Genomic DNA, 27506 nt, shown 5'->3' on the forward strand with positions numbered 1-27506 from the left:
GAAGCACGTTTCCTTTCTTCTCTTCCTCTCTTTCCTTTCGGGTTTTAATTATCTTGCCCTCAGAGGAGGAGGAAGGTAGTTTGCAAAGCCAAGAGACCAAAGTCCTTCGGTTCTCCTCATGGGACAATGAAATGGGATCCCCGGGACTGTCATTCTGGGCTGTCAGGTGCAAGGAATGAACAGAGAGCTGGAAAACTGACATCTTGCTCGCGGTTCCTTGGAAGCATGAGGCTTCGGCTCTCGTGTTTGTGTGGAGCATCATGGCTGCAGCAAACCCTCTTCCCAGCTTCTCACCCCCACAAAATATTGCTTTAACTTGTCCCCTCATCCCACCCCTGACACCCCATCGTTCTTACATTTTGGCAAACTGATGCTGGGCTCAGGTTACGCAGGGCCAGTGTATGATGCTGAGGGTGAGTCTTGTGCTCCACGCTTTCTGGACCCCAGATGTTACTGTTGACTCCGCATCAGCCTCCAGCACAGAGACATTGCATCACACGGCAGCTGTTTGGGGTTCTGATCTCAACTCGTGAATGGGAATGACAGATGATGCCAACAAACGTAATACCTGTGGATGGCATCTGGGACTATGAATGATGGGCTGGCTTTCAGTACCTGGACTCGGCGTCTTTGTTGACCAGGCGGGGCCCAGATGTGAGGCCTGGGCTTTGGGTGGAGCTCTGGAGGGTCTTTGATTTTCCCAGACGGTGCTAACATTTGCTGGGCATACCTATGAGTGATCCGGTGAGCTCTTCTGTATCTGGCATGCGTTGCATTATGAAAGGATAATGTCCATGTAAACATCCTATAAATGTTGCCACGATTTTTAGATGGGAAAATGAAGTGCTGTTTATCCAGGAGATAAGGCTATCAAAGTCACTTAGAATTTGTCAGTTCACGTATTCCTGTGGAGAAAGGCGGATGCTTAGGTGTATTGACCTGTTACACTCCATCTGTATCAATATCTAGTTAAGCTGCCATGGATATTGCATGCTCTGGGCTCTTATTTTGTAAATTAACATTATGATACTCATGAGCAAACTAGGCTACCAATGATAGGTATTAAGGTTTGGAATGTATTCAAAACCTGTCAACTGTACTTATATATTATATCAGTATATCTCTATAGTTCCTTTAGCTATTATGTTCGTTTGCATGTCAATTACCTAATTAAGTCTTCACATGACATTACAGGTTTCGTCCGCTGGCCGCAAGTAGAGCGTTCCTATGAAAACTTTCATAAGCAAAATGGTGCAAAAGTGAAGAGTATCCCCCCAATTTCTGCAAGTTCTCATTAGGCCACTTTGCTTTTAAGAAAGACCTATGTTAGTAAGGGAATGACGTTTTTTGTAAAAGAGAAAATCCTCTTCGGATTTTTTTTTTTCGTTAGCGAGAAAAGGTACTAACACAGCTCTCTCGTAAAAGTGGCTTACTGCAAACGTTTGGAAAGCAGGGGATACCTGTATTAACATGGGGAAGGAAAGCAACATTTATACAGCACCTGCTAGGCATTTTATGTACATTTATATAATTGAAATTTTCCCAGTGTATATGTACTCACTTTGAGTGGAATTACAGTCAAAAGCGGAGGGGGGGAACCCAATGAACAGAATAAAATCCACTACTGTGAGACTTATAGATTATGGTTTAGTATGCTTAGTCTTGCATGATGAAGAAAATAATTGTTTTCTTAATAAGGAAGCATTCCATTCTATAAAATCCAAGGACGCAGAATGTATCTTAGATATAGCCTGGAAGCTTTTGGTACTGATCCTACAATGGGAAAGCCTGAAATGTCATGAGAGCCAGGGTTACACGGTGTTTATAAAACATTTGTGCCCTAAGGTCATTCAAAGGTTTTTACACCTCTTCTCATTGTTAGTAGTTTGTTGGTCAAACCAGACCCCTTTCTTTGTGAACAGTTTCCCACAAAACAAAAAGGAGTGTGATTGATTGGATGACTTGGATTTTTGTAGACTTCTGAAGATGTTCTTAAACTCTCCTTTGATTTTTCTTTTCTTTTTTTTTTTTTGGCAGCCCCACGTGGCATGCAGGATTCTTAGTTCCCAGACCAGGGATCAAACCCAGGCCCCCTGCAGTGAAAGCTCGGAGTTCTAACCACTGGACTGCCAGGGAATTCCCTCTCCTTTGATTTCATTACCACAGGCTAACACTGGCTGTGGGCCCAGGACAGAATTCCAGTTTATCCACAATAACATATTTGATAATTCCTTTCCCTTAGGACTTCGTGACATCTGTGAATTCTGAGCCCTAGGCAGTTGGCAACACAATGCAACCTGAATTCAGTACTTTTTTGCACAGTGGACTGACTTTGGGGGACTCTGCAGTAATTGCCTGTAGTAATCAAGCAAGGACAAGGGAAGAGGATTATGCCATACTTAAGTGGTCACGAGTACAGTTTCTAATAAGCAAGTTTCTGTTTTCTTCTGTATTCTGAAGAACTGGTCAGGGTCTTAAACCCATTGAGAATAAAGAAAAGGAGGCCTGCTCTCTATGCAGTATCAGTTTGGGTAGCCTCGGCTTGTTTTTTGTTTTTTCTTCTTATTGATAACAAGGGAGATCTAAATAACTTACATGACTAATTCATCTTTGTCTCCTTTTGTCTTTTTCTTTGCATGTCAGTCACTATGAACAAGACCGTAGTGCACTTAAGAAAAGGGAATGGGAGCGGAGGAATCAAGAAGTCCAGCAAGAAGACGATCTCTTTTCTTCAGGCTTTGATCTTTTTGGGGAGCCCTACAAGGTAGCTGAATATGTATGTAATTTATCTTTCTGGAAAATGGTTGCTTGTTATATTTTTGAATGCACTAATCAACATTTAATCTATTTTTAAAACACCCAAATCATCTCCAGGAGAAGATATTTTACAAATGAAATATATACATATGCTGTATTTGGGGCAATGGCAAGTTTCTGAGGAAGTCTTCAGAGACAAATTCCATCTTCTTGGGGGAACACGGTAGGATTTGCAAGGGACTTATGAGACTTCCTGTCTCCAAAGAATTCTTTCCTGCCCAGCACTACCTACAGCAAGGAGTGCCCCCCGACACTTTGTCTCACTTTGATTATCAGCATGGCAGCCCCTGAAGACTTCATCAGAATGTCAATGGATATGTCTGTTTCTCCTCCCAATCAGTGCCATCCATCGCAAGGCCACTGCTTTCTGTTTCCATTTTAGGTTGTTAGCAGCTGTTCAGTGGTTTGAGTGCTCTTTGAAAATCACTGTTCTAGGAGAAAGGGAAAAGCCAATCATTTTTTCCCGGTGATTAATAATCATGGGTTAGGAGATTGCCTCAACCAGAACAGGTAGTGTAGCTAGGTTGATTTTCTAGTGGTATTCTGGCTAGTGTGTAGCTCCAATAATGATCATACTTCTATGTCTACAAGTATTGATTTCACAGTGACTGCCTCTGAACTTTCTATTTAGGGTGGGGTTGGGAGAAGAATCTTGGTGAATTGCTGGCAGCTGGTTGGTTTTTATTGAAATTTACTAGCAGTGTAATTTTCTGTAATGAAACACAAATGATCTAAGAGGTAAAACAACAATAGAGAAAATGTTCAAGAGTTGTGATTTTAGAAGAGCACCATTTAGGAGACAGTGACTGGGGTAGACAGTAAGCTATCTGGATTGGTGACTAGTGAGACCAGCGTCTTGGTGCCTTGTTCAGACTAAGCAAGCAGCTCTCGACTGAGACACTCAGGTGCCTTCCAAATTTGGTAAGTCTGACAGAGAGACTATTAGTTTTCAATTTGTCAATAATAGTATAATCCTTAATAATCCATTTTTCCTATCTCAATTGATTTAATTTCTATACTGCCTTTGAATGTGTGCATGTAGAGATATGGTGAGCTTGACAAGGATTTATTGAAGGCCCACTATGTGCCAGCCACGTCTTAGACTAGTGTCCAAAGGGAAATAAGACGTAGTCCCTGCCCTCAAGGAATTCCTTGTCCAGTGGCAGAGATCATCACGAATGAGTGAGGGCATGACCGCATGGTAACTGCTGAAGAGGTAGGCAGGGGAAAGATGCCCGAAGACTTCTTACCTCGTACCAAGGAGTTTGGATACGAGTCTGTACATGATGAGAAGTCATCACAAGTTTTAAAGTTAGGACATGGCTGGGACAGACGAAGAATTGTAAAGATGATGTTGGAAGTGTGGAGAGTGGTGGGTTGGAGGGAAGGGAAACTAGAGGCAGATAAAGAAGCTATTGTCGTTGGCTGAGGGGGGTTCATGGCAGGCTGGATTTAGAGTAGAGCCAGGAAGTTGAAGTGATGGGACAGGTGTCTGCCTGGAGGTGGGGAGTGTGCGATAGGAGTGAACGATTCCGATCTTTTAGACTTGAGAGGAGGGTGGTGTTATTAACAGGTTGTTCAGGAGGACAGCAAGGTTGGTGCTTGTAGAGAAAAGGTAATTACTTCTGCTTTGAGCATGCTGGGTTTAAGATGCCAGCGGATGTCAAGGGAGAGATATCCAGTAGGCTTGGGGTGTATGGATCTGGAGCTAATGAGAGTGGTCAGGAGAGAGAGTTAGGTGTTTCTATGTAGGTGGCAGTGGAAGCTGTGAGAACGGGTATTATCACTAAGCCAGATGGCTGGGTAAGAAGGACAAAGAGAGAATCTTGAGGAGCAGCAACATTTAAGGGGTGAAAGGGAGAGTCGTTTTCTTTGGTGATGGTGGTAGTCATTGTGGGTTGGGGAGTAAACAGGAAAAGGTGAAATAAAGAAAGAGAGACAGTGAATGTAGACTTGATCTTGCAGAGAGTCTTTGTATGGAGGGAGGAAGAAAGGAAGATACGTTAGAACGGAAGGGGGACAATTATTTGGAAGGAAGCTTTTTTTAAGGGGAGAGAAACGTGAACATGTTTAGAGATTGATGGGAAGGAACCAATGTCAGTGGAGAAGGCGAGGGTGAAGACACAGGAGGGAGAGGTCATGATGAGCAGAGCCAGGCCCCAGAGGAGATGAGAAAATACAAAACTGAGAGCATGTGAAGAGTGATGAGCCTTGGGGAGGAAGACGGGAATGGAACGTTAGGATGAGGAAAAAGCAGGAGAGTGGAAGGAAGATTGGGGGCATGATAAGGAGTTGTGGCCTCCATATTTTCTAGGAAGTGGAAGAGAGGTCAAAGGATGATAGATGCCTCATCCCTTCTTGAGAAAGAGGAATGACCGGATGAGTTTTACCTCTTATCTTCAGAGCGGTTAGAAAAATGAGCTTTACTCAAAGGGCTCATTCTGAAAATTCAATATCTACTCCATGCTTAACACTATTATGAGGTGTAGAACCCTTGGCTTATTTCCCCCTTTATAATTTTAAGTCTTGTTGAATTAATGGTCTTGTACCTTTAAGGTAAATGCCATTTCTCATTAACAAGCCTGTAATATAGATGCGTATCTGTTTTTAGATGTAAGTAGTGTAGTTTTGAGTAGGCAGTTAAAGAACCTGTTATCAACATTGTCATTTTCAAAAGTCATCTGTCTTGATACGACCGGAGTACATCAGGTACAGACACAGATGGGAGCATTAGTCTAGGGCAGGGCCACGTCTGTGTGTGGTTAGTAGCCTGGTGCCTTTATGCTACTTGATGGGGAAGAGCCTTTGTTTTGGAGTCGAGACTATGAAGGAAAGGAATAATGCTAACTGTTGATGACCTGGTAATTCTCTTTCTTTCACTGCTGCTTTGATGACTGACTGCCATCTTGTGCTGTGTACATGTTCAGGGTTTCCTGGGAGATCACTGGGCAGTATGCTTCTCCTTTCCCCCATATCGTGATACTAGAACAGATGTACACCTCTAAAAGCTCCCTAGACCTGGACTGGTGTGGACACCCTTGGCGTATCTGGACATGCCAGTGGCAATGGGAGTTCTAGAGCTGGCCTGTGGTCCACCGGTAGAAATGAGGACATTCCTACCACAACTCTTCCTGAGGGTTGTGGTAGGAATGCCTACCAAATTAGAAATCAGAATTCCTGGTGGTTGATCAGGACTTTCAGGAAACTTCTTGCCACTCTAAATCCTAAAACAAGGCCCGATCGCGTATCCGATGGCTTTGGTAGTTCATAAACTAGCCAATGAGCATCAGTCCCTAGGACCCACGGCCCTTTCTTGGCAGAGAGAAGTAATGGTGATCTCTCATGGTCCTGGCTGATCTCTTTCCCTTCTTGGCTTCATCTCTACCACTCCCAGAATGGAAAGAATGTTGACCACCCCTAGATTGGGGTGCTGGTGGGTAACATCCCTTTGTGGCTGCTTTTGTCGCTTTGAAATCTGAGTTTGTGCTGTGCTGCTGAAAAGGAAGTGTCCAAAAGTGCTTGAAAAATGTGAGGCCATTTGACGTGTCTAGATTAGTGTGGAAAGACGGGGAGGGATGAGGAACTGGCATGCACCAAGTGCCTCCTGTGTGCCAGGAACCGTGCTAGAGCTTTCTACATGTGCTTGTTTAGTCCTTACAGCAAATGGGTATGCATTTTCCCCGTGTTTCCCATGAGGAATTTGAGGTGAGCTTCTCTGCAGCTTCATATCCGCATAAGTGTGATTCCATATCTGTAACAGGAAGCTGTTTATCCTCGACAAGAAGTCAGAAGACCCGATAAGCTTACCTCCTGTGTGACTTTGGGGAAGAAACTTTATTTCTCTGACCTAGAGTTTCCTTTTCTCTGAAGTGAATAATAGTAGCTGATAGAAAAAATAACTGATAATAACAACAACTGACATTTTATAGCTCTTCGCAGCTCAACAAGAATGAGGAAACTGAGGCGCAGAGACATTAAGTTGCTTATCCAAGGTCATTTGGGTCAGGGCAGGTAGAAGCCAGAGTAGACCAGAACGCCTCTGCTGACTCACACGGTGATTGTGACGATCAAGTCAAACAATCCGCGGAAACCTTGCTTTGAAATCCATAACGTGCTATACAGATTCAAGGTATTAGCATTATTCTAATTAGGGAAAGAAATAGCAACTTACAGCTTAGAGAGATTAACTGTAAAAATATTAGAATTAAAAAAAAAGGAATTACTAAATCACATAATTAGCCACAATGAAATAAAAGAAAAAAATGAACCTCAAAACTTAAATTATTTTGCTACTTTTATTAAAAAGAAGTACCATGGTACAATAGTCTCCTAGCACACTGGTCTTGCAATGAAATTATATTACTGATTTGTAGATAACATTAGAAGCAAACTGAGGCAGTTCTGCGTTTCCCGAAGTAGTAAGAGGCAAAAAGCTTAAATGAAGGAGTGCTGTTAGTCTTGAGCCACAAACCAGACATGTAATATATGCCTGAAAATACTTGGAAAATGCATTTCCTTGATGATGGAGAAATTGTGATTACTTAGAAAATAATGGCTGTGGAGGTTACCTTTAAGGAATCAACCAATTATCAAGAACGGGAAGTAAAGAACTGGCCAAATTGAAAGAAGCCTGTAATTGATTGAAATGGCTAAATTTCCATTTTTGCCATGTTTATAATGTGCAATCAGGACTGCTAAGAATCCCTTGCTCCTTAAAAAGGTTCTTAAGACTCAGGAGGATGAAGAAGACGATTTAGTGCGAACCAGAAGTTGCTATGGTGTATAATGAGAGTCCATCGTGTAGGTGTACATAAATGTATTTCAGGCCCCGTTGGGTTTTCTAGCCAGTGGATCTGATATCGACATCTTGAGAAATTTAAAAACTGGTTGACAGTTACCCACCTCCAGTGTTGGGAAGGCAGAGAGTTGACTCTGACGACCTGGTCTGTATTGTTAATTATTTTGAGATTGTTGAGTGGTGGACTTCTTGAGGCTGTGTGTCTGTGTGTCCTCTGTGACTAACCCAGCCTCATGAGTGTTTTGAATTTACCAGTGTGTGTTTTAGAATGACCATGGTAATTGCTACGTGTAGCCACAGTACGTCTGTTACGGGTCTTCCTTCAATCAGCAACTCAGAAAGTGTCACCAGTGAACTCAACCTTGAACTATCTGCTATGTAGTTCTGGTCACAAGTCCCTCTGAGACAATTACTGTGTGAGGAAGCTGGTTGAAGGGAGTTGACCTCCCTTCATCCCCCCAGGTTATCCCAGCTCCACCCCTTATGCCATTAGTGTACAGGAAGGCCCTACGGTTGGACCTATTAACTTGGCCCCATAACTCCACGTGCAGATGTGCCTTCACCGAGTTAGACTTTAACCCAGTGCTCCTGCTTTTTAGTCATCATAAGGAAAAGCCATGTGAAGAACATCTTTGCATCTTCTGTAAAATTGGTGCTGAAAAAACGACCTGTTTTACTGTTCAGAGGTTCTCGTGACCTTGTAACTGAACCAATGAGAAGAATTTCACGTTTCAGTATCTGGCAAACGTTTATCTCATTTAATGAATTAGGATGTGCTTCCTGTCATCAGACAAAGAGAATTCTATAAGCTATGAGCTTTTTCTTTTGGCCTTTAGCTACCAAGAAGCTCAAAGTTCAATTTGATGTTCAATCACAGTAACCAAGTTAGCTTAACCTTTGCTTTTCTGGTTATGTACCCTTTACTCCAAGCCACTGCAAATCCTTTATTGATATAGGCAGGGTATGAATTATAATTTGATTCTGGTCAATTCAGCAACAATTTGCTGAGTACCTAGTATGCATCAGACATGGTGCTAAGTGTTGAGGACATGAAGATGAATAAAAGGTAGTCTCTGACCTCGAAGAAAAGCTCATAGTTTTGTGCTGGAAAAGAAATCATAACTGTAGTAGACCCTATGTAGTAGGAGGTGGATTATCTAGACTTATTTGGAGAGCTTTCAATTTTCGTCTAATTTTAGTCATGTAGACAACAGTTTTAGACATTGGCCAGCTTAGAAATTCTCCTAATTTCAAGCATATTTTAAAACCTAGAGATGGAAAAAAATTCTAAGCATGCATCAGAAACCCAGATCAGTAAAACAGTAAACCGAAATGAAGAGACGTTAAAACCTAAGCAGGGTCTCTCCACTGAAGATAAGATGAACATGTCCCTTTTACTTACTGCTGAAATATGAACAGGGATGTGACTAGCTTGCTTGCAAACAAATGGGCCTTGAGGTTCTTGGGTCCTGATGATGTTGGCCCAGAGAGAGTGAATGACTTCTCAGAACTTCGAGGTATTGTGGTGTCCTCTGTGACATCTGGGGGCAAAGTTCTCATTCTCTAGAACTGTCTTTCAATGAAAGTTCAAAGAATTTTCGGTAAATGATCAGTGAACTGTCAATGAAAGGTCAATAACTTTGAGCTTCCTGGTAGCTAAGGCAAAAAGGGAAAGGTTATAGAATTCTCTTTGTCTAATGGAAGGAAGCATGTCTTAATTCATTAAAGGAGACAATATAAATGGAGGCATTTAAAAATAGGAAATGAAATGGTGTTGTTTCCCCTTGTTGGGTCAGATCCTGAAGATAGCAGGTATTAGTTTTTATCAGGCAATCATCTGGTCCAAGAGGTAAACTATTTGAGGGACCAGAACAACCCTGCAAGTATTTACAGCTTGCATCAAATTCTACTGGGCCCTGACCACAATGAAATCTCTTTGTTTTGAATTTAGGGATTGAATAGAGGCCGGTTTTGGCTGCTGCCCAAACGGTTCCTTGTGCACCTCCGCTGAAGGAGACTGCTGTATACAAAGAGTTTATTCTTGCCTTAGCTGAAAAGTAATTTCTGCCATTAAAACTGACAAACCTAGGGACTTTCAGGGAATAAAAGTGATTTCTACCCTTCTCTACCTATTAAATTATGCCTTTCAAATGTACTTCTGAAAATGGAGTGATTATTCGGCTGAGGATTATATGGAACTGTAATTGTTTAATCACTCCTTCAGCACCAAGGTTGCATGTGATGCAATATAAGATGTTCCTGAGGATAAGAAAACTAAAACTGACATATATTTATTTGATTTCTAAAACTCCCCATCCCCCATGGAGCCCTCTTAGCATATCATTAGCATGCTTTTCCTTAGTCTTTGAATATGATTGGCCACGTGACCCGAGTCGAATGCTATATCCAGTATGTGGGGATTATGGTAATAACAAGGCCAAGGTTCCCAGCTTGATTCCCTCTCTGGTTGCTCCTTCTCTGTATCCTTTGCCGGGTCCTCCTCTTCTCCTAGTCTCTTAAAGGTTGACGTTCCACAGGGCTCTCTCCTGAGCCTGATCTTCTCATCCTTCATTTCCTTTCCCTGGGTGATTTCATCCATTTCCAGCACTTCACCCTCCATTCATCCGCACACTCTCCCATCTTGACATACAGAGAGCAGCACGCAGCCATACGTCCTAGGTTTAGCCTGAGATGCCAGGCTTGAATAGGCACGCACCCTGTGTACCCCAGGAGCCTGGGCTCCACACCAGGTGTTAAGGGCGTGTGAGCAACCTTAGATGTTAAACATCTGTCTTCAGTGGAGGTTGTACCAGTGGGGAGGTGGTCACCCCCTCCTGTACCTGGAGAGCTTGCCTATGACTCCTGGGACATGGAGGCTACACAGGGTGGCCGTCTTCCCCAGGCACTGGCCCTGCTGCCAGATGGCTCCATGGATGCTGGTAGCCTTCTTTCATTGCAACATCTTGGGCCAGGATAGTGCAGCCTAGGCGCAAAGCAGCCCTTTGCCCTTCTGAATTCAGCAGCTGGTTTTGATAACACCTGTGGCAGGTAAAGAGAATACTAAAAAGTCCTCGTGTTGATTCTCCATAGAATGATGTAGTTGCCAACTTCGAAAATCGGACTTTGTTTTGATTTACTTAACCAACAGTTTAAATTCTTGAATAAATTCTTCTAAACCCTTGAAAAGACAGAGGAGAGCTTGAGTCACTGTTGATGAACAGTTTGCACCATTTCAAAGTAAACGAGTATGAATCATCAATATGTAAACACAGTTGCCCCCAGAATATGTAGGCAGACACCAGTAATTTATGCAATCTTTGATTAAAAAGAATCGGATTCACTTTAGTCATAAGTTAGCTCAATTCAATGTTGTTTAAGCCCATGCCTTTTCTAAACTGAATGTAGTCATGATAGCACAGTTTAACTGACTTCCTTATCCAACGGGCTACGGCTTTTTCATGGTATAATGTAGCACGAAGGGCTGACGTGTCAAGAACAAATATAAGTCGAACATTCTATTATAATTCCAATGATCAGTAAGCGGAAGTTGTTAATCACAGTGTAGAATGTACAGTTCAACTCATTGGACCTAAAATAAGTTATTTTGCTAATAAAATTCGTAAGCAACGTAATTTAAAACTTTCTCCCAATGAGCGTGTTTAAGAACAGGCCAGGGAGTATACAGACGTTAATCACACAGCTCATTCCAAGAGGCTCTTTCAATAGTGTTACTGATTTTTTTTTCTTACATAGCCCATGAAACGTATGAAATTATATGGCAGCATGAGAATTTTAAAGAACCCTATATGCTAGTCTACTTAGGACATCTGTTTGAAACATTAATGTTAGGAAACACAAACCTATTCATTCTCTCTCCCACCCCCATCTTTTTGTTATTTTAGACAAACAAAGGTGATGCACTTGCCAACCGAGTCCAGAGCACGCTGGGAAACTATGATGAAATGAAGGATTTGCTAACTAACCATTCTAATCAGAATCATCTAGTGGGAATCCCAAAGAGTTCCGTGCCCCAGACTCCCATCAACAAAAATGAACCAAGCTTTTTTCCAGAACAAAAGAACCGAATGATCCCACCTCATCAGGATAGCACTCACTCCTCGGCGCCAATGCCTCCACCTTCTGTTGTGATACTGAATTCAACTCTAATACACAGCAACCGGAAGTCAAAACCTGACTGGCCACGAGACAGTCAGAACACTAGCATTGTACCGGCCAGCCAGGCTGGGAGTCAGCCCAACAAGATGCAGCCGTCAACACAGGACCAGCCCCCAGCCAGACTGGAAGACTTCTTTGTCTACCCAGCTGAACAGCCTCAAGTTGGAGCAGTTGAAGAGTCAAACCCACCTGCAAAGGAAGACAATAATCTCAAGTCCAATGGAGGGGATACTTTCAAAGAAATCTTTCAGTCCAACTCACCGGAAGAATCTGAATTTACACTGCAAGCGCCTGGGTCTCCCCTAGTTGCCTCCTCTTTATTAGCTCCCAGCAGTGGCCTTTCGGTTCAGAACTTCCCACCAGGGGTTTACTGCAAAACAAGCGTGGGGCAGCAAAAACCAACCGCATATGTCAGACCCATGGATGGTCAGGACCAAGCCCCAGACATCTCTCCCACGCTGAAACCTTCGATTGAATTCGAGAACAGCTTTGGGCATCTGTCGTTTGGATCACTCTTGGATGGCAAACCCAGTGCACCCGGTTCAAAGACTAAACTGCCAAAGTTCACGATTCTCCAAACGAGTGAAGTAAGTAATTTTTAAAGTTTTGTTTTGTTTCTTTCTTTTTTTTTTTTTAGTTCACTGCTCTAACCTCTATAATCAGGTATTCCCAAGCAGCTCTTATTTACCTTCTTGAGCTGTAGATGAGACTCTTCAAGGTCAGAGTCTGAGTCTTGATCTTCTGTCACTTGTGACTTGACTGATTAACACTCTGCAAATACAGTTAAATCTCCATAATTTGGAATGACAAAAGACAAGGTCAGTCTGAGTGAATGAAAAGTTGGAGTTATAAAATACTTTCAGAGAATGCATTTGTAGTAATATTCTGTACAAATTAATCACATTGGAGATTTTCATTGGTCCTAAGCAGGATGAGGTACATGAAAAGACTGTGAGTCACCCTAGGCCTTCACTAACTGATAGCGTATCATAAACATAAAACACAGAAGTTCCTTAAGGTACAAGGATGTACAAGTGTGATTTGCTGGAAGCGGAAGTGGAAGGCATTCTTTAAGAATCGTAGTTTCTTGAGCGCTTGCAGGGCTGTTCCTTGGCAAGATCTTAACATTATCTTCCGTATCCCTCAATCTTCCCTTCTGCATCACCTTCTTCTACAGATGCCTACCTAACCCTCTTGTACTACCTTGATCCCTTCTGTCAAAGCCAAAAGCATTATGCTCAACCAAAATCCCACTGGGTTTAGAATGACTAAATGTTTTTTAAACAGCATTTTTAAAAAATTTATTTATTTATTCATTTCTGGCTGTGCTGGGTCTTCGTTTCTGTGCAAGGGCTTTCTCCAGCTGTGGCAAGCGGGGGCCACTCTTCATCGCGGTGCGCGGGCCTCCCACCATCGCGGCCTCTCTCGTTGTGGAGCGCAGGCTCCAGACGCGCAGGCTCAGCAGTCGCGGCTCACGGGCCCAGTCGCTCCGCGGCATGTGGGATCCTCCCAGACCAGGGCTCGAACCCGCGTCCCCTGCATTAGCAGGCAGACCCCCAACCACTGCGCCACCAGGGAAGCCCCTGACTAAATGTTTTAACTATCTCAGGAAGCATTGCCTTATAAAAGAGAAGTCCAGAGGGACCAAAGCCTCCCAAAGGAATGAATCGCTAATGATTGGATCTCGGGCCTTGTGGCCTCTGGGTGGGGGGCATATATTGGGTGCCTCTCAGATGCCACCATGTAAGCGGCTGTCTACTGCACCTCAAGCGCTTGATTGCAGAAGAAACCACTGCTTTTACTGGTGACTAAAGGCTTGAAAAGACACGGAGGAAGAAAGTAGGTTGAAATTCTTACTCAGTAGGACTCACAGACAGTCTGTCTGAACTATTGCAGAGTCCAAGTTAGTGGTGTCTGAATTAGAGAAGTCTGACCATATGTGCCCTCTGGCTCTTCTTCTTTTATTCACACTCAGCAGATGCGCTGATTTCAGAGGATGATGGGAACACAAAGGAAGGGAGGACTGGGGTCCTTGGTTTGGATTTTCTGAATGCATGTTTTGAGTATTGTTTCATTTCTCAGGCGGTTTTGCTGTTTGTATCATCATCATTCATCAAGTCTTGTCAAGCTTCCTCCCAAGTATCTCTCCGGTCTGTCACCTCTTCACCCTCATCGCCTTCGAAGCGCCCGTGAGCATCTCTTGCCTGGGCCGCCTCCTGTCTGGTGTCCCTCCCTCTAGTCTCACCTCTCTTTCAAAGCATCTTCCATCCAGGCTGATCCAGTGGGCAGATCTGACCATGTCACTCTCTGCTTTGGATTCTTCAATGCCTTCTCATTGCTTCCAGGAGACAGTCCAAATTTCTTAGTCGCACATACAAAAAGCTCTTCACTCTCTGATTTCATACTCCCTTCCCGACCTCATACTTCACGACTTCTTCACATGCAGATGAAATCTCAGCCACGCGGAGCTACCTGTGGTTCCCCGTCATGTCCTTCTTTGTCACGCTTCCTTGCTTTTGTGCCTGCTGTCTCCTCAGCCTAGAATGTCTCTCCCTACCCTCCCTTTTCTTCCTGGTGAAGTCCTGTTTCTCCTTCAAGTCTACTCGGTTGTCACTTTTCTCCATGAAAGCTTCTCTGATTCCACGAGGCTTAATGACAAAGTCCTTTCTCTGAGCTCGCCGAGCGCCTTATATACACCTTGGCTGGCACTGACGTCATTGTATGGTAGTTACTCGTTTATGTGTCTGTCTCCTTTATTAGACTGTGAGCTCCCTGAGAGCAAGGAATGTCTCGTTCTTCTCTGTATCCCAAGTGCCTAGCAATCGCCTGGCACATAGTAGATACTCAATAAATGTTTGTTGAATGAATGAACTTCAAAAGTGGTTACTTGATTACATTTTCTAAGCCATAATGTTAATCAAATAACAGGAACAAAGGTAAACAATTGCTAGGAGATCCATCCTCAGTTACATTTCCTTAATTGTACTCTGTCTGCCTGTGTCTTACTCTATTCTTGTCCTGCACGGTCATTTGGAAATCCTAATCCTAATTTCCACCTGATGACTTAATACAGGAGTGTGATACTTAAAAACCAGAAAGCAACCTACTTTGAAAGAGGGGGAGCCTAGTGGGAGGTGGGACATCACTCCTGCCCCTTCTCTTGCCCTGGTCTCTTCTGCTCTTCTTTCTTTACACGGCAGTTCTATTACTCAGGACTGATCTGGAAATAGCATTGGCCCATCAAGAAGTCTGTCATCCTGTATCAACACCTCATTGGCAGAGTGACAGGACACAGACCCACTGAGATCCACTCCACTGTAATCCTCTCTCTTATACATTCTCAACATGGCTGACCCAGATTCAGAAACGACTCCATGCTTTCGCTCATTGCTCGGGCACAGCAATGAGAGGTACATTTCCAAAGAGAGTCTGAGCTGTCATCAGCTCTGGAGACGATGCTCCAAGGAGCAGCCTATGTGTACGCAGCCTTTAGTGACGGTGCAAATAGACTTTGGTAGAGCCTTGTCTGAAAAATGGGTCAGATGCAATGAAGTCATGATAAGAGATCAGTGAAGAAAGTACTTATTTTAAAATATAGGTCTCAAGGAAGGATTTGAAGGAGGGGTAGAGAGAAGCTTAGGGCCCTAAGGTCAGGAGAATATACAGGTTTCAAGGGCAATGTGAAAACCAAAAATAGGTGGAAAGGGAATGAGAAGTTAGCCAGCCTAAGAGCGAACTTAGAAGGGTGTAGATTAAAACGTGGGCGGAAATATACACAGGGTGGGGCCTTATGGAACTTTGAACCTAATGGAATTGATGTGGCTGAAACTGACCGAGTCTGGAAATTCACCCTATTAAATCTTGATGTACTTTTCAAAAGCACTTAGCATTAGAATTCAGCCCCAGTCCCTGGCGCCAAGAGTTCCAGGCCTGGGGTTCTGGGTCCCTGGTCAAAGTAACCATCTATAATGAGTGGTAGCATTATTTTGAGTTATTACGGAAAAGGCTCCTCCGTAGAGCAGTCATAGGATTTCTTTGAGTTTTCCCAGCTCTTTCCCTGGCTCAAGTGACAGGAGGCTGATGTGTGTTCGTGAAGTGCATTTGGGCGGAGTGGCGGGTTGAATGACCAGGAAAAAGACACATTCTAAGATACACGAATAAGCAGATATGATGATATTAGTGAGTTGAGAGATCATAAACTATTTATTATTGGAATGAAATGTGCGTGTGTGTGTGCGCCCATATTTGTTTCTGTGTCTACACTTGTGTATGTAGTGGAGACATTTTAATTATTTCCCATCCTTGAAACTTTCCTTGCTTCTTAGAATTTCTGTATCGATAATAAGGATCCTAATAAATACTAACAAAAAAGGATACTAATAAAATCCAGCTTTATTGCCAAAGGTCAGCGTTTCAATGGAAGCATGCTTTTTAAACAAATGATTTGTTTAAAAGCGTAATTCACTATCTTTCCAGGAAACAAACAAAAGACTGATGTGTTCTGCAGTTGCACTTAGAAGACTTTTCTGTGAACTGCATCTGAAAACAGTAAAAGACCTATTTATATCAAGTGGAAACTGAGGGTTGCTTGCAGATGGTGTTTCATTAGGAAACGAATTTGTTAATAAATGTAGCTTTATACATGATTTCATTACAGATGTTTTTGCTTATTTTTTCATTAGGATAAAAAAAATCTGCCTCTACGGTTTCTGTGTAGCTGCCCGGGTGCATCCAGCTCACGAATGTTAAGTTCCCTCCATTCTCTACAGTTCTCACACAAGGGACCTGAGCTTCCTAGCCACGTATAATAAATAAAGCTAATTACACCCACAGTGTTCACTGCATAGGATAGAAAACAAGGCAGGCACAGTCACAAATGTGAGCAATAACTTTTCAGCTGGTTGACAAAGCTAGCCACTAAGCTAAAGCCAAATCCCATCATTCATATCATGTATTCAGCGTTTCCATCCAGTAAGCTTTCATTCCAATAAGCTTTCATAAGTACAGTATGAATGTGTGGAGTGTCATCACCATAAAGGGTCATTTGCTTTCCAAGGTGCTCTTGGCTGTGACCTAAGACTATCTGAGGTTCCAGTTGCCTCGAAATTAGGAGCCTCTTCGAAAAGTTGAACGGAACTGATATGAATGATGGCATTTGGCTTTAGCTTATTTTAGTGGCTAGCTTTGTCAACCAGCTGAAAAGTTATTGCTCACATTTGTGACTGTGCCTGCCTTGTTTTCTATCCTATGCAGTGAACACTGTGGGTGTAATTAGCTTTATTTATTATACGTGGCTAGGAAGCTCAGGCCCCTTGCGTGAGAACTGTAGAGAACGGTGGGAACTTAACATTCATGTGCTGGATGCACCCGGGCAGCTACACAGAAACCGTAGAGGCAGATCCTTCCAAGAATGGAAGGCCGTCCAGCTGCTGTATGCAACCCATGCTAAGCATTTTTCACTTGATGTACATCGTGAATTTCTTTTTTTGCCCATTCTTATGGAAATAAAATAGTATTCAGTCGAAGGCTCTCACTGCTTTAATCCCCACCTCACTGGGAATGAATGGAGAAACCTTGGAAAGGCCTCACACTTTCAAGGGTGCCAGCAGAGACCTTGACCTTAAGATGTATTCCATAGAAGTGTAGGATCCAGAAAGCTTTGTATGTTCTCTGCCATTCCATTACATAGTAGTTGCTTTTTTCTTTATGCTTTTTGACTAACTCTTCCAATTGCTTGGTCTCATTGGGATTAAAATTCATTTTCCTCACCACCCCTCTTCATTTGCCCTCTGCCCCCCTGCAACTCTAGTGTCTCTCTAAGCTGAATGAAGTGGCCTTCGCCGAGCATCTGAAAAGCATAGTCAGTAATGCCAGTAGAACTTGGAGCCTCACATTCTTTATGATGGAGAGGTCAGAGATGCTGGGAGAGGATTTAATTAAGGTTGTCATATTTCGGTGATTACAAAAAGGTGTCTTGGGGAGGGGCGGCTGAGACCACCGTCACAATCATAAGTGTGTCTCACCAGAAAGTGACGCACAGCAGTAACCCCAGAAGGTTTCACAGAGACGGAATGCAAGATAGATTCTTTAATTTAATTTTTATTTTATATTGGGGGATAGTTGATTTACAATGTTGTGTTAGTTTCAGGTGTACAGCAAAGTGATTCAGTTATACATATATCCATTCTTTTTCAGATTCTTCCCCATATAGGTTATTACAGACTACTGAATAGAGTTCCATGTGCTATACAGTAGGTCCTTGTTAATTATCTCTTTTATGTATAGTAGTGTGTATATGTTAATCCCAAACTCCTAATTTATCCCTCCCTCCACACCTTTCCCCTTTGGTAACCATAAGTTTGTTTTCGAAGTCTGTGAGTCTGTTTCTGTTTAGTGAAGTCAGACAGAAAAAGACAAATATCATATAATATCACTTATATGTGGAATCTAAAAAGATGGTACAAATGAACTTATTTACAGAGCAAGATAGATTTTGAACTTGACCTTGAATACTGGGTGGAATCACAATAGGTGAAGAGGGATCTGGAGGGCAGGACCGTTCACGTGCGTGCAAATTAGTGATGGGTGGAGAGACTGTCAGGTACAAAAAAGGGAGATGAGAACATACAAGGTATATTCTGAGCATAGGCCGGTTTGTCTGCGACTGAGGGTTTATCGGACCAAAGTGAGATGGGGCTCAAACAGCCAGAGTCTTAAGTGTCTTGAATGCCTAGGTGATGTGGCATCCAGATTGTCATGCTGAACTTGAAACCCCACTGTCCCAGTGGCTTCATGGGTGGTGACCTAGGAACTCTCAGGCCAATCCCTGTCACCGACTCAAGCAGTCATTTCTGAGCTCCTGCATTCTCTATTCCCTTACCCAAAAGCACATCTCATTTCTTGCTCTGTAGGCATCGGTTTTCCTCCGCCTGCTTTCCCAAGGCTCTTTCTAGAGCAGTGCTGAAATGGTTGTTGCAAACGATGCTCTCCTCCCCTGTCCTTCCTTAGCCCCTCTCCCTCCATTTTCTCTAGTGAAACTTGGGAAGAGAGCTCAACTTTGGCCTAGTAAAGATTGTGCAAATGCCTGGGTCTCTTTTTTTTCCCCCTCTCATCTCCTCCAGTCCTCTTCTTTAGCATATATATTTCTTTTCTAAGGCTGTATGTAAGTGATTCAGCCATCAGCATCCTGGAACCATGTCAGCTATTTCAACATTCCATTTTTTAAAATTAATTAGACTGTTTGGTTTCAGTGCAACAGTCTTGGTGCTCTGTGCTTTTAAATCCCTTGTCACTTTTAACACTTTTTTTTTTTTTTGGTTGGAAAGATTGATTTATTCTTATTCTGAAAGAAAACCTTTAATTTTTATACTATGCCAATTAAAATCATCATTAATAATGATACATTTTAAAACATTGCTATTTATTCATCACTTTAGTAATTCTTTGTGAGGGGATGTGTGGTATATTAACAAAGTACAGTTTGAACAAGGTCTACTGAGATGTGGGTTTCACTTCTGGCCTGGACTTGCTCCCTGAACTTGAGAGAGTGATTTTACCTCTCTAGGCCTCTCGTTAGATGGGGAATTTAGATTAGTTCATCAGTGAGGTTTCTTCCAGCCGTAAATCTCTGAGGGCGTGCTTCTCCTTTGTGGTTAAGCGCAAACCTACCTTGTTTGTAAAGGTCTTTCAGCTGTTGCCTCCCTCCAAGAGTGTGGGCCTCAACAGCGTGGAGTGTGTGAGCCTTGTCTGCCTACCTCTCACTCCCCACCTTCAGAACAGTTGGGGAATTTTGAAGACTCGGCCAATATGGGCACACTAGAATTGGATCTTCTTTTGGGATTGGACACCAATTCAGCGTGGAGTATTATTATATTTCAACTCATTTTTTAAAGAAAGATAAACAGCTATAGGCTGCATTTCACTGAAAAACACCAAGCTGTGAACTCAGGAAATAGCCTCCTAATCCTTTTGTCACCACCCACTAACATAATGAAAGATGGAGAACTTCTATTTTCACATTACTTCTAGGAAAATATTTTGACAGATTCAGTATGCAGTAAAGCGATAAGCTTTTGTTACGTGCGTTCCAAATCATCCTGTTATCACTGGATATATCGATTAGCTTAGTACATTCTGAGCCAGTCATAAAAAACAGACTGTTCACATTCTGTGCTAAAGAATAAGAAAAATTGACAGGTAGATAACCATATTGATTCAAGCCAAATAGTGAATGCGAAGGGCTTTAGAAAGGAGTTATAAAACTCTTTATGGCTGTTGTAAGTCTCTTAAGTATTTTTTTTTAATTGACGTGAAAGCAAACGATCTTTAATTGACTGTCTTTTTAAAAAGTGCTATGCTTTGGTTACCGAATAGAGTTTATAATATAGGTGACAATAACAAAAACCTATTACCTTTATACTTATGGTTTACAATTGCTTTCATATACATTATCTTATTTTTTTCCAGCTTTACTGAGGTGTAATTGACAAATAACAATTGTATATGTTCAAGGTGTACAGCTTGATGTTGTACACCTTGATGTTTTGATATACATAAACATTGTGAAATAACCTCCACAATCGTGCTAATGATTGTGTATGTGGTGAGAACACAAAATCTGCCCTCTTAGCAAATTTCAAGTGTATAGTATGGTATTATTAACTATAGCCACCATGCTGTATATTAGGTCTCCAGAACTTATTCATCCTGCATAACTGAAACTTTGTACCCCTTGACCAATATCTCCCCATTTCCCCCAAATCCCCAGCCATCTTATTTTGATTTGATTCTCACGGGGCCTGGGATTATTATCATTTGATTCTCACGGGGCCTGGGATTATTATCATTCTCTTTTCACAGATGCAGAAATGTAGTCTGGGAGAGACCAAGGGTTACTTGCCTAAAGTCACACAGCCAGCAAATGGCAATGCTGGGACTAGACCCCAGGTCATCAGTGCCATTTCCATGATGCCATGGAAATTCAATTTTCTAAAATTAGCTTCTCTACTGGCACGTAAGGGGCAAGAGAATAATGAGTTGAATCCAGCGTAAGTTGAAATTCCCCTGATGGGTTCATATTTCAAAAGTCAGGGGCCAAACCTACCAAAAGAGCAATTTTTCCTATGGTGTTACAGGTTACACTCATGTGTTTTTCATTTACAAATATGGTGAGAAGTAGTGTTTTTGCAATATTCCTAAATGAGTAACATATGCCACAACTTGTTAGAGGACCTCTTCTTGGTTCATGAAGTTTCTGAGTTTTTGTCTATTTGGTAGGATGACTTTAGCAGAATGCTCAGACAACAGAGCTAAAATCTGGATTTCTGTGGCTGAAACACAACCATCCTCTAGATAAACCTTAGGTGTGAATGAGGGGTCAATTAAAAGTGGGCATGTAAATAATTGTTATAGAAGGAGTAAGATGTCTCTCAAATGTTTGAGCCCCCCAAGTACAGAAATGGAAAAAACTTACAGATCATCAAATTTCAAGAGTAGTTAGCAAGGAGCAGGAAGGATCCCTGGCTTTTATCCGTAGATGCTGAATGGGTGAGTTTCCCTGTACCTTAGCAAAAGAATGCAGGGAATCCATCGACTGCCTACTCAGAAAATCACTGTGAGAATCCGTGAACTAACTAGCTGTGAAAGTTCTTTGAAAAATTTACCAGGGTCTGGAAATGGGAGATATATTAGTTTTCCATAGATGGCCATAACAAAGTATCATAAACTGGGTGGCTTAAAACACCAGAAATTTATTCTCTCACAGTTATGGAGGCTAGAAATCCAAAAAGGTATTGGCAGGGTTGAGCTCCCTCCAAAGGCTCTAGAACAGGATCCTTCCTGGCCTCTTCTAGCTTCTGGTGGCCCCAGGCATTCCTTGGCTTGTAGTCGCATCTCTCCACTCTCTGCCTTCGTCTTCACATGGCCTTCTCCTCTGTATGTCTCTCTGTATCCTCTCCTCTTCTTATAAGGACATCAGTAATTGGATTTAGGGCTCACTCTATATCCAAGATGATTTCATTTCTAGATCCTTAACTGGTTACATCTGCCAAGACCATATTTCCAAATAGTTACATTCTGAGGTTCTAGGTAGACATGAGTTTTGGGGGGACATGAGTCAACCCACTAAGAGAAGTGTCATTCTTCACACATCCCAGACTGAGAATGGAGGGAGGCCAGTAGTGTTCATTATGAAAAACCCAAGCCAGTCCACAAGAGGGAGGTGGGCTTCTGCATCTCAGAACTGAATTCAGGTTTAGTCTGCGAAGGTTCTGAGCCAACTTCTCTTTAAGCTCTTCAACTTGACTGTGGATAAACTGTTAAATACAGTTGTGGAAAAGTGATTTTTAAAAATCCTTTAGATAGTAGCTATAAAGTTTCTTCCTAATTAAGTAATAGGGAAAAAAGAATTTGTTAATGCAGTTGACTTGATTATGAACTAGAGCTTAGGTGGGCAATTTTTTCCATGAAGTAAATATTTTCAGCTTTCTGGGACACACAGTCTGGCAGATCCTCAACTCTGTCACTGTAGCATGGGAACAGCCATAGCCAATATGTAAATGAAGGGGCATGCTGTATGCCAATAAAATTTTATATGTGAACACCAAAACTCAAATATCTCCTATTTCCATGTTTCACAAAATATTCTTTTGATTTCTTTCAACCATCTTACAGTGTAGAAACCATTCTTAGCCTGTGAGCCATACCAAAACAGGCCATTGGCTGCATTTGACTTGCAAAACAGTGTGCTGACCCCTGGGCTAGATCTAGACAACGCTTCAGACAGCAAAAAACATTGGCTTGCTCTACCTGTCATCAATAGGAAGATGGCTTTGAGAAGAGAGGGGAGGAAGGTCAGCTCTACAACCTGCAGAGAGCAGAATCCTGGATCAGGAAAGGTGCTGGTAGTGAAGGTAGAGCTGGCCGGTGGGGGAGAGGCTCCTCCAGGCCTGCAGGCAGATGGTAAGAAGGCTTGGTACCCAGGATTAGAAACAGTCTTCACACCACAAATCACATCTCTGCTCAGGAGGGTTCTCTTTCCTTAATGACTCATGGGGTGAAGGTCATTTTCTTTTTTGCTTTCTTAGAATTGGAGTGCCTAAGCTCCTAGGACAGGGGACCATTTGCGTGCCCAGTCTGGGCTCAGAATCACAGATGCAAAGAGATGATCTCAGAGATAACCAGTAAAAGGAAGCTGGTCCTATCTTTTTTTTTTTTTTTTTTGTGGGAGTCCCTGTAGGGACATTTTTTTTTTTAATTGGAGTATAGTTGCTTTACAATGCTGTGTTAGTTTCTGGTCCTATCATTTTATCGAGGGAGAAGAACCTAGGCTAAACCCAATTAGGATTCTGGAATCCCTAATGGACTGGGAAGACTAAAGTGTGTATTTGACTTGGGTGTGGGGTGGAAGGGATTTCTAAGATTCTAGGAATAGCATGTCCTCTGGCATAGACTGTGACTTTGGGTTAAGTGGGGTGAAAGGGCTGATGGTCTGTGGAAGCCCCTATAGGCTCTTCATAGCTGGCTTGTGGGGTGTTTGTGTATGCATGTGTACATATGCCTGTGCCGTTGTCCGTGTGTCTCTCTGGGGGAACCTGCGAAAGCAGTGGAATTCTGGGAGGAGAAGGCTAGAGAATGATGGCTTTCTTGGTACTTCATGAAGTTTTTGCCCAGCCTCCAGGGCAGTACTAGGGTCTGAAGTGACTTAGAATTAAAGAGGCTGAGGTTTTAGAGGTGAGATGAGGTTGAGCTGAAGCTTCAAGTTAAAATGTGTGGATTGATGGAAAAAAGGATGTCAAAATGAAATGGACTGTGTAAAGCCTTGGAAGTTGGTTGGAGTTTCAAGGGCTGTGCTTTTTATGATATAAGCAGTGATAGCTCACTGCTTAAAGGATGTACCATTGAAGAATGCTACAACTATGTTGCAATTGCATTAAATAGGTTGGTGATGGGAGAAGTAGCTGCCATCTTGCAGTTTCAGGGGTCACCATTCACATAGACTACAATGGGACTGATGACTCCTGAAGCTGGTTAAGGAGATGACCCTGGTTTTAGAGCAAACCTATTCTTTGACCTTCCTCTGCCTCTCAGCATCTCCTGTTCATCCAGGTCTTGATGTAAACTTACTGGGGAAGCCGGCTTCCCAAGGGTCATCCAGAAATGCCCTCTCAGGCACCTGCTGGAAATGAAGATCAGGAATGCCCACCCTGAGTGGAGTCTCACCAGTTGGTCTCTCCTTTGTACTGAGACACCCAGACTCTCTCTCTGCAGCTCTACTCTACTTACTTGAACAAATGTGGCCTTCAGATCCTTGGGGAGATGGGAAGATCTAACACCCCTTCCCAGGCAAGATTGATGGGTAAAAAGGACCCACATCAGAGAGTTAAGTCTGAATCCACAATCCACCTAAAATAAATCTCAAAGAAAATAGTTTTGTTGGATATTTGAGTGCAACATCTGGCCCAAGGCCAAACGTATAAACAACAGTGTAACATTTTGAGTTGTTCACATTGAGTCTGATATTATGAATTGGGATGATTTAAATCTGAAAATATTATCATATGCATTGTTGGAAAGATCCATTAGAAGGGAATGCATATAAGATCTCATATCTTCTTTTATTGATTGATTTTATTTATTCATTCAACAAACTTTTATTGAGCACCCACTGTGCTAGGAGCTGGGAGACTGAGATAATGAAGACATGTTGCCTCATCTTAAGTAGCTTAAGTCAGGGAATATGGACACAAAAGCAGAAAAATCGCAGTGAAGTATAATAGATGGTTGTTCAGTATTCTGTGGGAACTGAGAGAATGACTAAGGGTGTCTGAAATGTTCAGGAAAGCTTCTTGAAGGAAGTAGTAACTTGAGTGCTAGCTCTTTAAGTGTGATTATAAGTTTTCTTGGTGAAGAAGCGGCCGTATAGGCATTCTACCATGTAAACCCACATCAAGTTGTAAGTGAGCCCGTTGACTCCTGGGATTCATGAGACACAAAAGAATCAGCTGTGTTTGGGGAGTTAGGAGGAGACTTTTTAAAATTAATTAATCTCTTTATTTTTGGCCGCGTTGGGTCTTCGTTGCTGCGCGCGGGCTTTCTCTGGTTGCGGCGAGCGGGGGCTACTCTTTGTTGCGGTGCGCGAGCTTCTCATTGCAGTGGCGTCTCTTGTTGCAGAGCGCGGGCTCTAGGTGCGCGCGGGCTCTAGGTGCGCAGGCTCCAGCAGTCGTGGCACGTGGGCTCTAGAGCGCAGGCGTAGTAGTTGTGCACGTGGGCTCTAGAGCGCAGGCGTAGTAGTTGTGCACAGGGCCTGAGCTGCTCCGCGGCATGTGGGATCTTCCCGGACCAGGGCTCGAACCCGCGTGCCCTGCATTGGCAGGCGGATTCTTAACCACTGCGCCACCGGGGAAGCCCCGAGGGGGAGACTTTCAATGCTGTAAGTACAGCAGATGATGTTTTAGAAAAGTCACGTTGGCGGGGGTGGGGCATAGGCAGGAGATTAGGGGAAACGGAGTTGATGTCGTCACAGGGCTGGTAAGGTTTGAGGCAGAAAGAGTACTGAGCAGGCTGTTGAAATATTCCAGGCCAGACACGCTAGCAGTTTGAATTAGGGCCGATTTTGAGATAGATTTTTAAGGTTGATTAGATGAGCTTCGGTGATTAATTAGATGGGCCATTGAGAGGAAGCCCGCGGAGAGGATCTAAAACGACTCTGAGGTTTCTGGCTGGTGACACCATTACCCAAGATTCTTTTGTTTGACACCCAAGTCTTCACAAAGCAGATAAGTTTCTTTCATCTCTTTTATTGTCATGCTGTCATGATATTATAGGCTTTGAATGTCATGATATTTGATGAATGTTCGCACAGTGCTTCTCGCAAAGCTTTGTATGAAAAATCATGATTATTTTCTTATGCTCCAATGAAGGATTTATTTCCTGTAAATGGCCTTTTTTGATTCACCACTTAAAATTAATATGTTAACTCAGAAAGATTTTATTAGTACTTTAGAGAACATGGGAAAATATGCTGAATACTTTCTTAGAAATTATGGAAGTGGAAATGAAATTTCCTATAAGTTATGGAGTATATTAAATATTAAATCATGTTTTGTATTTTGTAATTTTGGGAAGTCAAATGAACACATTACCAGTTGCATTTCTCTTGTAGTGATAGCTGTGGACTTTGCTATGATCTTCCCCGATTTTTTCTTTTCCTTTAGACTCAAGCTGTCTACACAGGGCACCTGCTTATAATGGAGAGCTGGGGTTAACTTTCCATTCCACACCATCCTCCTCCCCCGCCGCCCCGAGATACAATCTTTAGTGAGAAAGCAAAAACAAAAATCTTTTGTTTTTGGTAGACTTGGTGTAGGGTTATGATGACTGACCATCTATATAAATTGTTACCTTGAAAACTGTTCAGCTCCATTTCCTTGCCTTTGTTTGGTGGACGTGTTGATTGCCATTCAGTTAAGGTCATGAATTTCTGGTGTGGAGGCAGAAGAAAGGACTAGAATTGAGTTTATGTTTTTGCAGTCCATAGTTTCTAGGATTAAAATGGTGTTTTTCAATGATAGGAGAATTAATCATAATAATATATTTACCTTATTTTACTTATCCACTCCTTTCTCAACTGTTTGAAATTCTCTCTGTAATTTCTCTATACTTTCTTATTTTGAAATTATTCTAAACACAGAGAGGTTGGGAGCTGAGAGCCTCACTGTTTGCAGTGAAGAACATGGAAGCCAAATGCCAGGAGGTCTCACCAAAGGCCTCACCATGACTAGTTATAGAGCTGAGCCTTGCACTCGAGACTGGTAACTCAGTACATTAAGTTAAAAAAACAAAGCAATCAGCATCCTGAAGAACAGCTGTACAAGTTATAGAATTAGAGGTTCTTGATGATGGAAGGACTCTGCAAAGACAGTAAGTCCAGCTGGCTTAATAGAAATGCATTAGTCGGCTATTAGGCTGCACATTTCTCACCCAGGAATGGGAAAGTCCTTAAAAGCCACAGGTGAAACCTTTATGTGAGAGCGCTTGCATCAAAAATAATCAAGTGCAATGTGGCCCTTGGCCACTTTCCACAGCTCAAAGTTACAGATAAAAGTTCCTTAGTTGGGGCACTCCAGCAAATTTATCGGCCATAGGGAAAAAACAACATCTAGCTTCTTCTAAATTTTGACTTGTGAAGGAAAAAGCCTCCCTAACACATAAATATGTTCATTTCACCTTCTGGGAAGAAAAGAAATGAAGTTGCAGCTGCAGTGTGTTATTGAATCGTCCTGAAATTAGCCTTTAGAGTTTGGGAAGATTGAAAGATTGAATGCCAGTGTTTTCTACACAGGCAGGACCAAAAAAGGCACCTTCTGTGTTCGTTTCCTCACTGTTTCAACTCTTACATAGAATTGGTCCAAATCGCTGTTAAAAATCGCCATGTGTGACATAGCAATGCTTTAGCATGTTAAAATACATATTGGGTTGGGGATAAATTAGGAACGAAATTAATATTAGATTTAGTTTGTGGATTTTAATTGTGACATCATTCCTTATGTGATTTATATAGGTAGACATAAATATATTTCTCTCCAAACCACATTAACAATATACACGTAAAGGCCGTATAATAAAACAAGCAAAAATTGTACTTAATCACTGCTGAGAAAAGATGACTGTTAATTTTTTTAATGACAATCTTATAGGAAAGTCAAATGGCATAGGG

At 42.3% G+C, this 27506-nt stretch overlaps 1 protein-coding gene across 4 annotated transcripts in view; it reads left to right on the forward strand.

Annotated features, from left to right (window-relative positions):
* AFF2 (ALF transcription elongation factor 2) overlaps positions 1–27506 on the forward strand; it is a 486511-nt gene that overhangs the window by 154952 nt on the left and 304053 nt on the right. For 2 of the 4 annotated variants that reach the window (XM_082445730.1, XM_082445732.1), the window contains exons 2-3: positions 2644–2776; positions 11518–12378. In XM_082445730.1, the coding sequence (XP_082301856.1) occupies positions 2644–2776; positions 11518–12378 (994 nt within the window). The remainder of the gene's footprint in view (positions 1–2643; positions 2777–11517; positions 12379–27506) is intronic. The other 2 variants (XM_082445731.1, XM_082445733.1) reach the window with 1 other exon arrangement.

Source organism: Balaenoptera physalus (assembly GCF_965194825.1).
Source record: "Balaenoptera physalus genome assembly, chromosome: X".
Taxonomy (NCBI): Eukaryota; Metazoa; Chordata; class Mammalia; order Artiodactyla; family Balaenopteridae; genus Balaenoptera; species Balaenoptera physalus.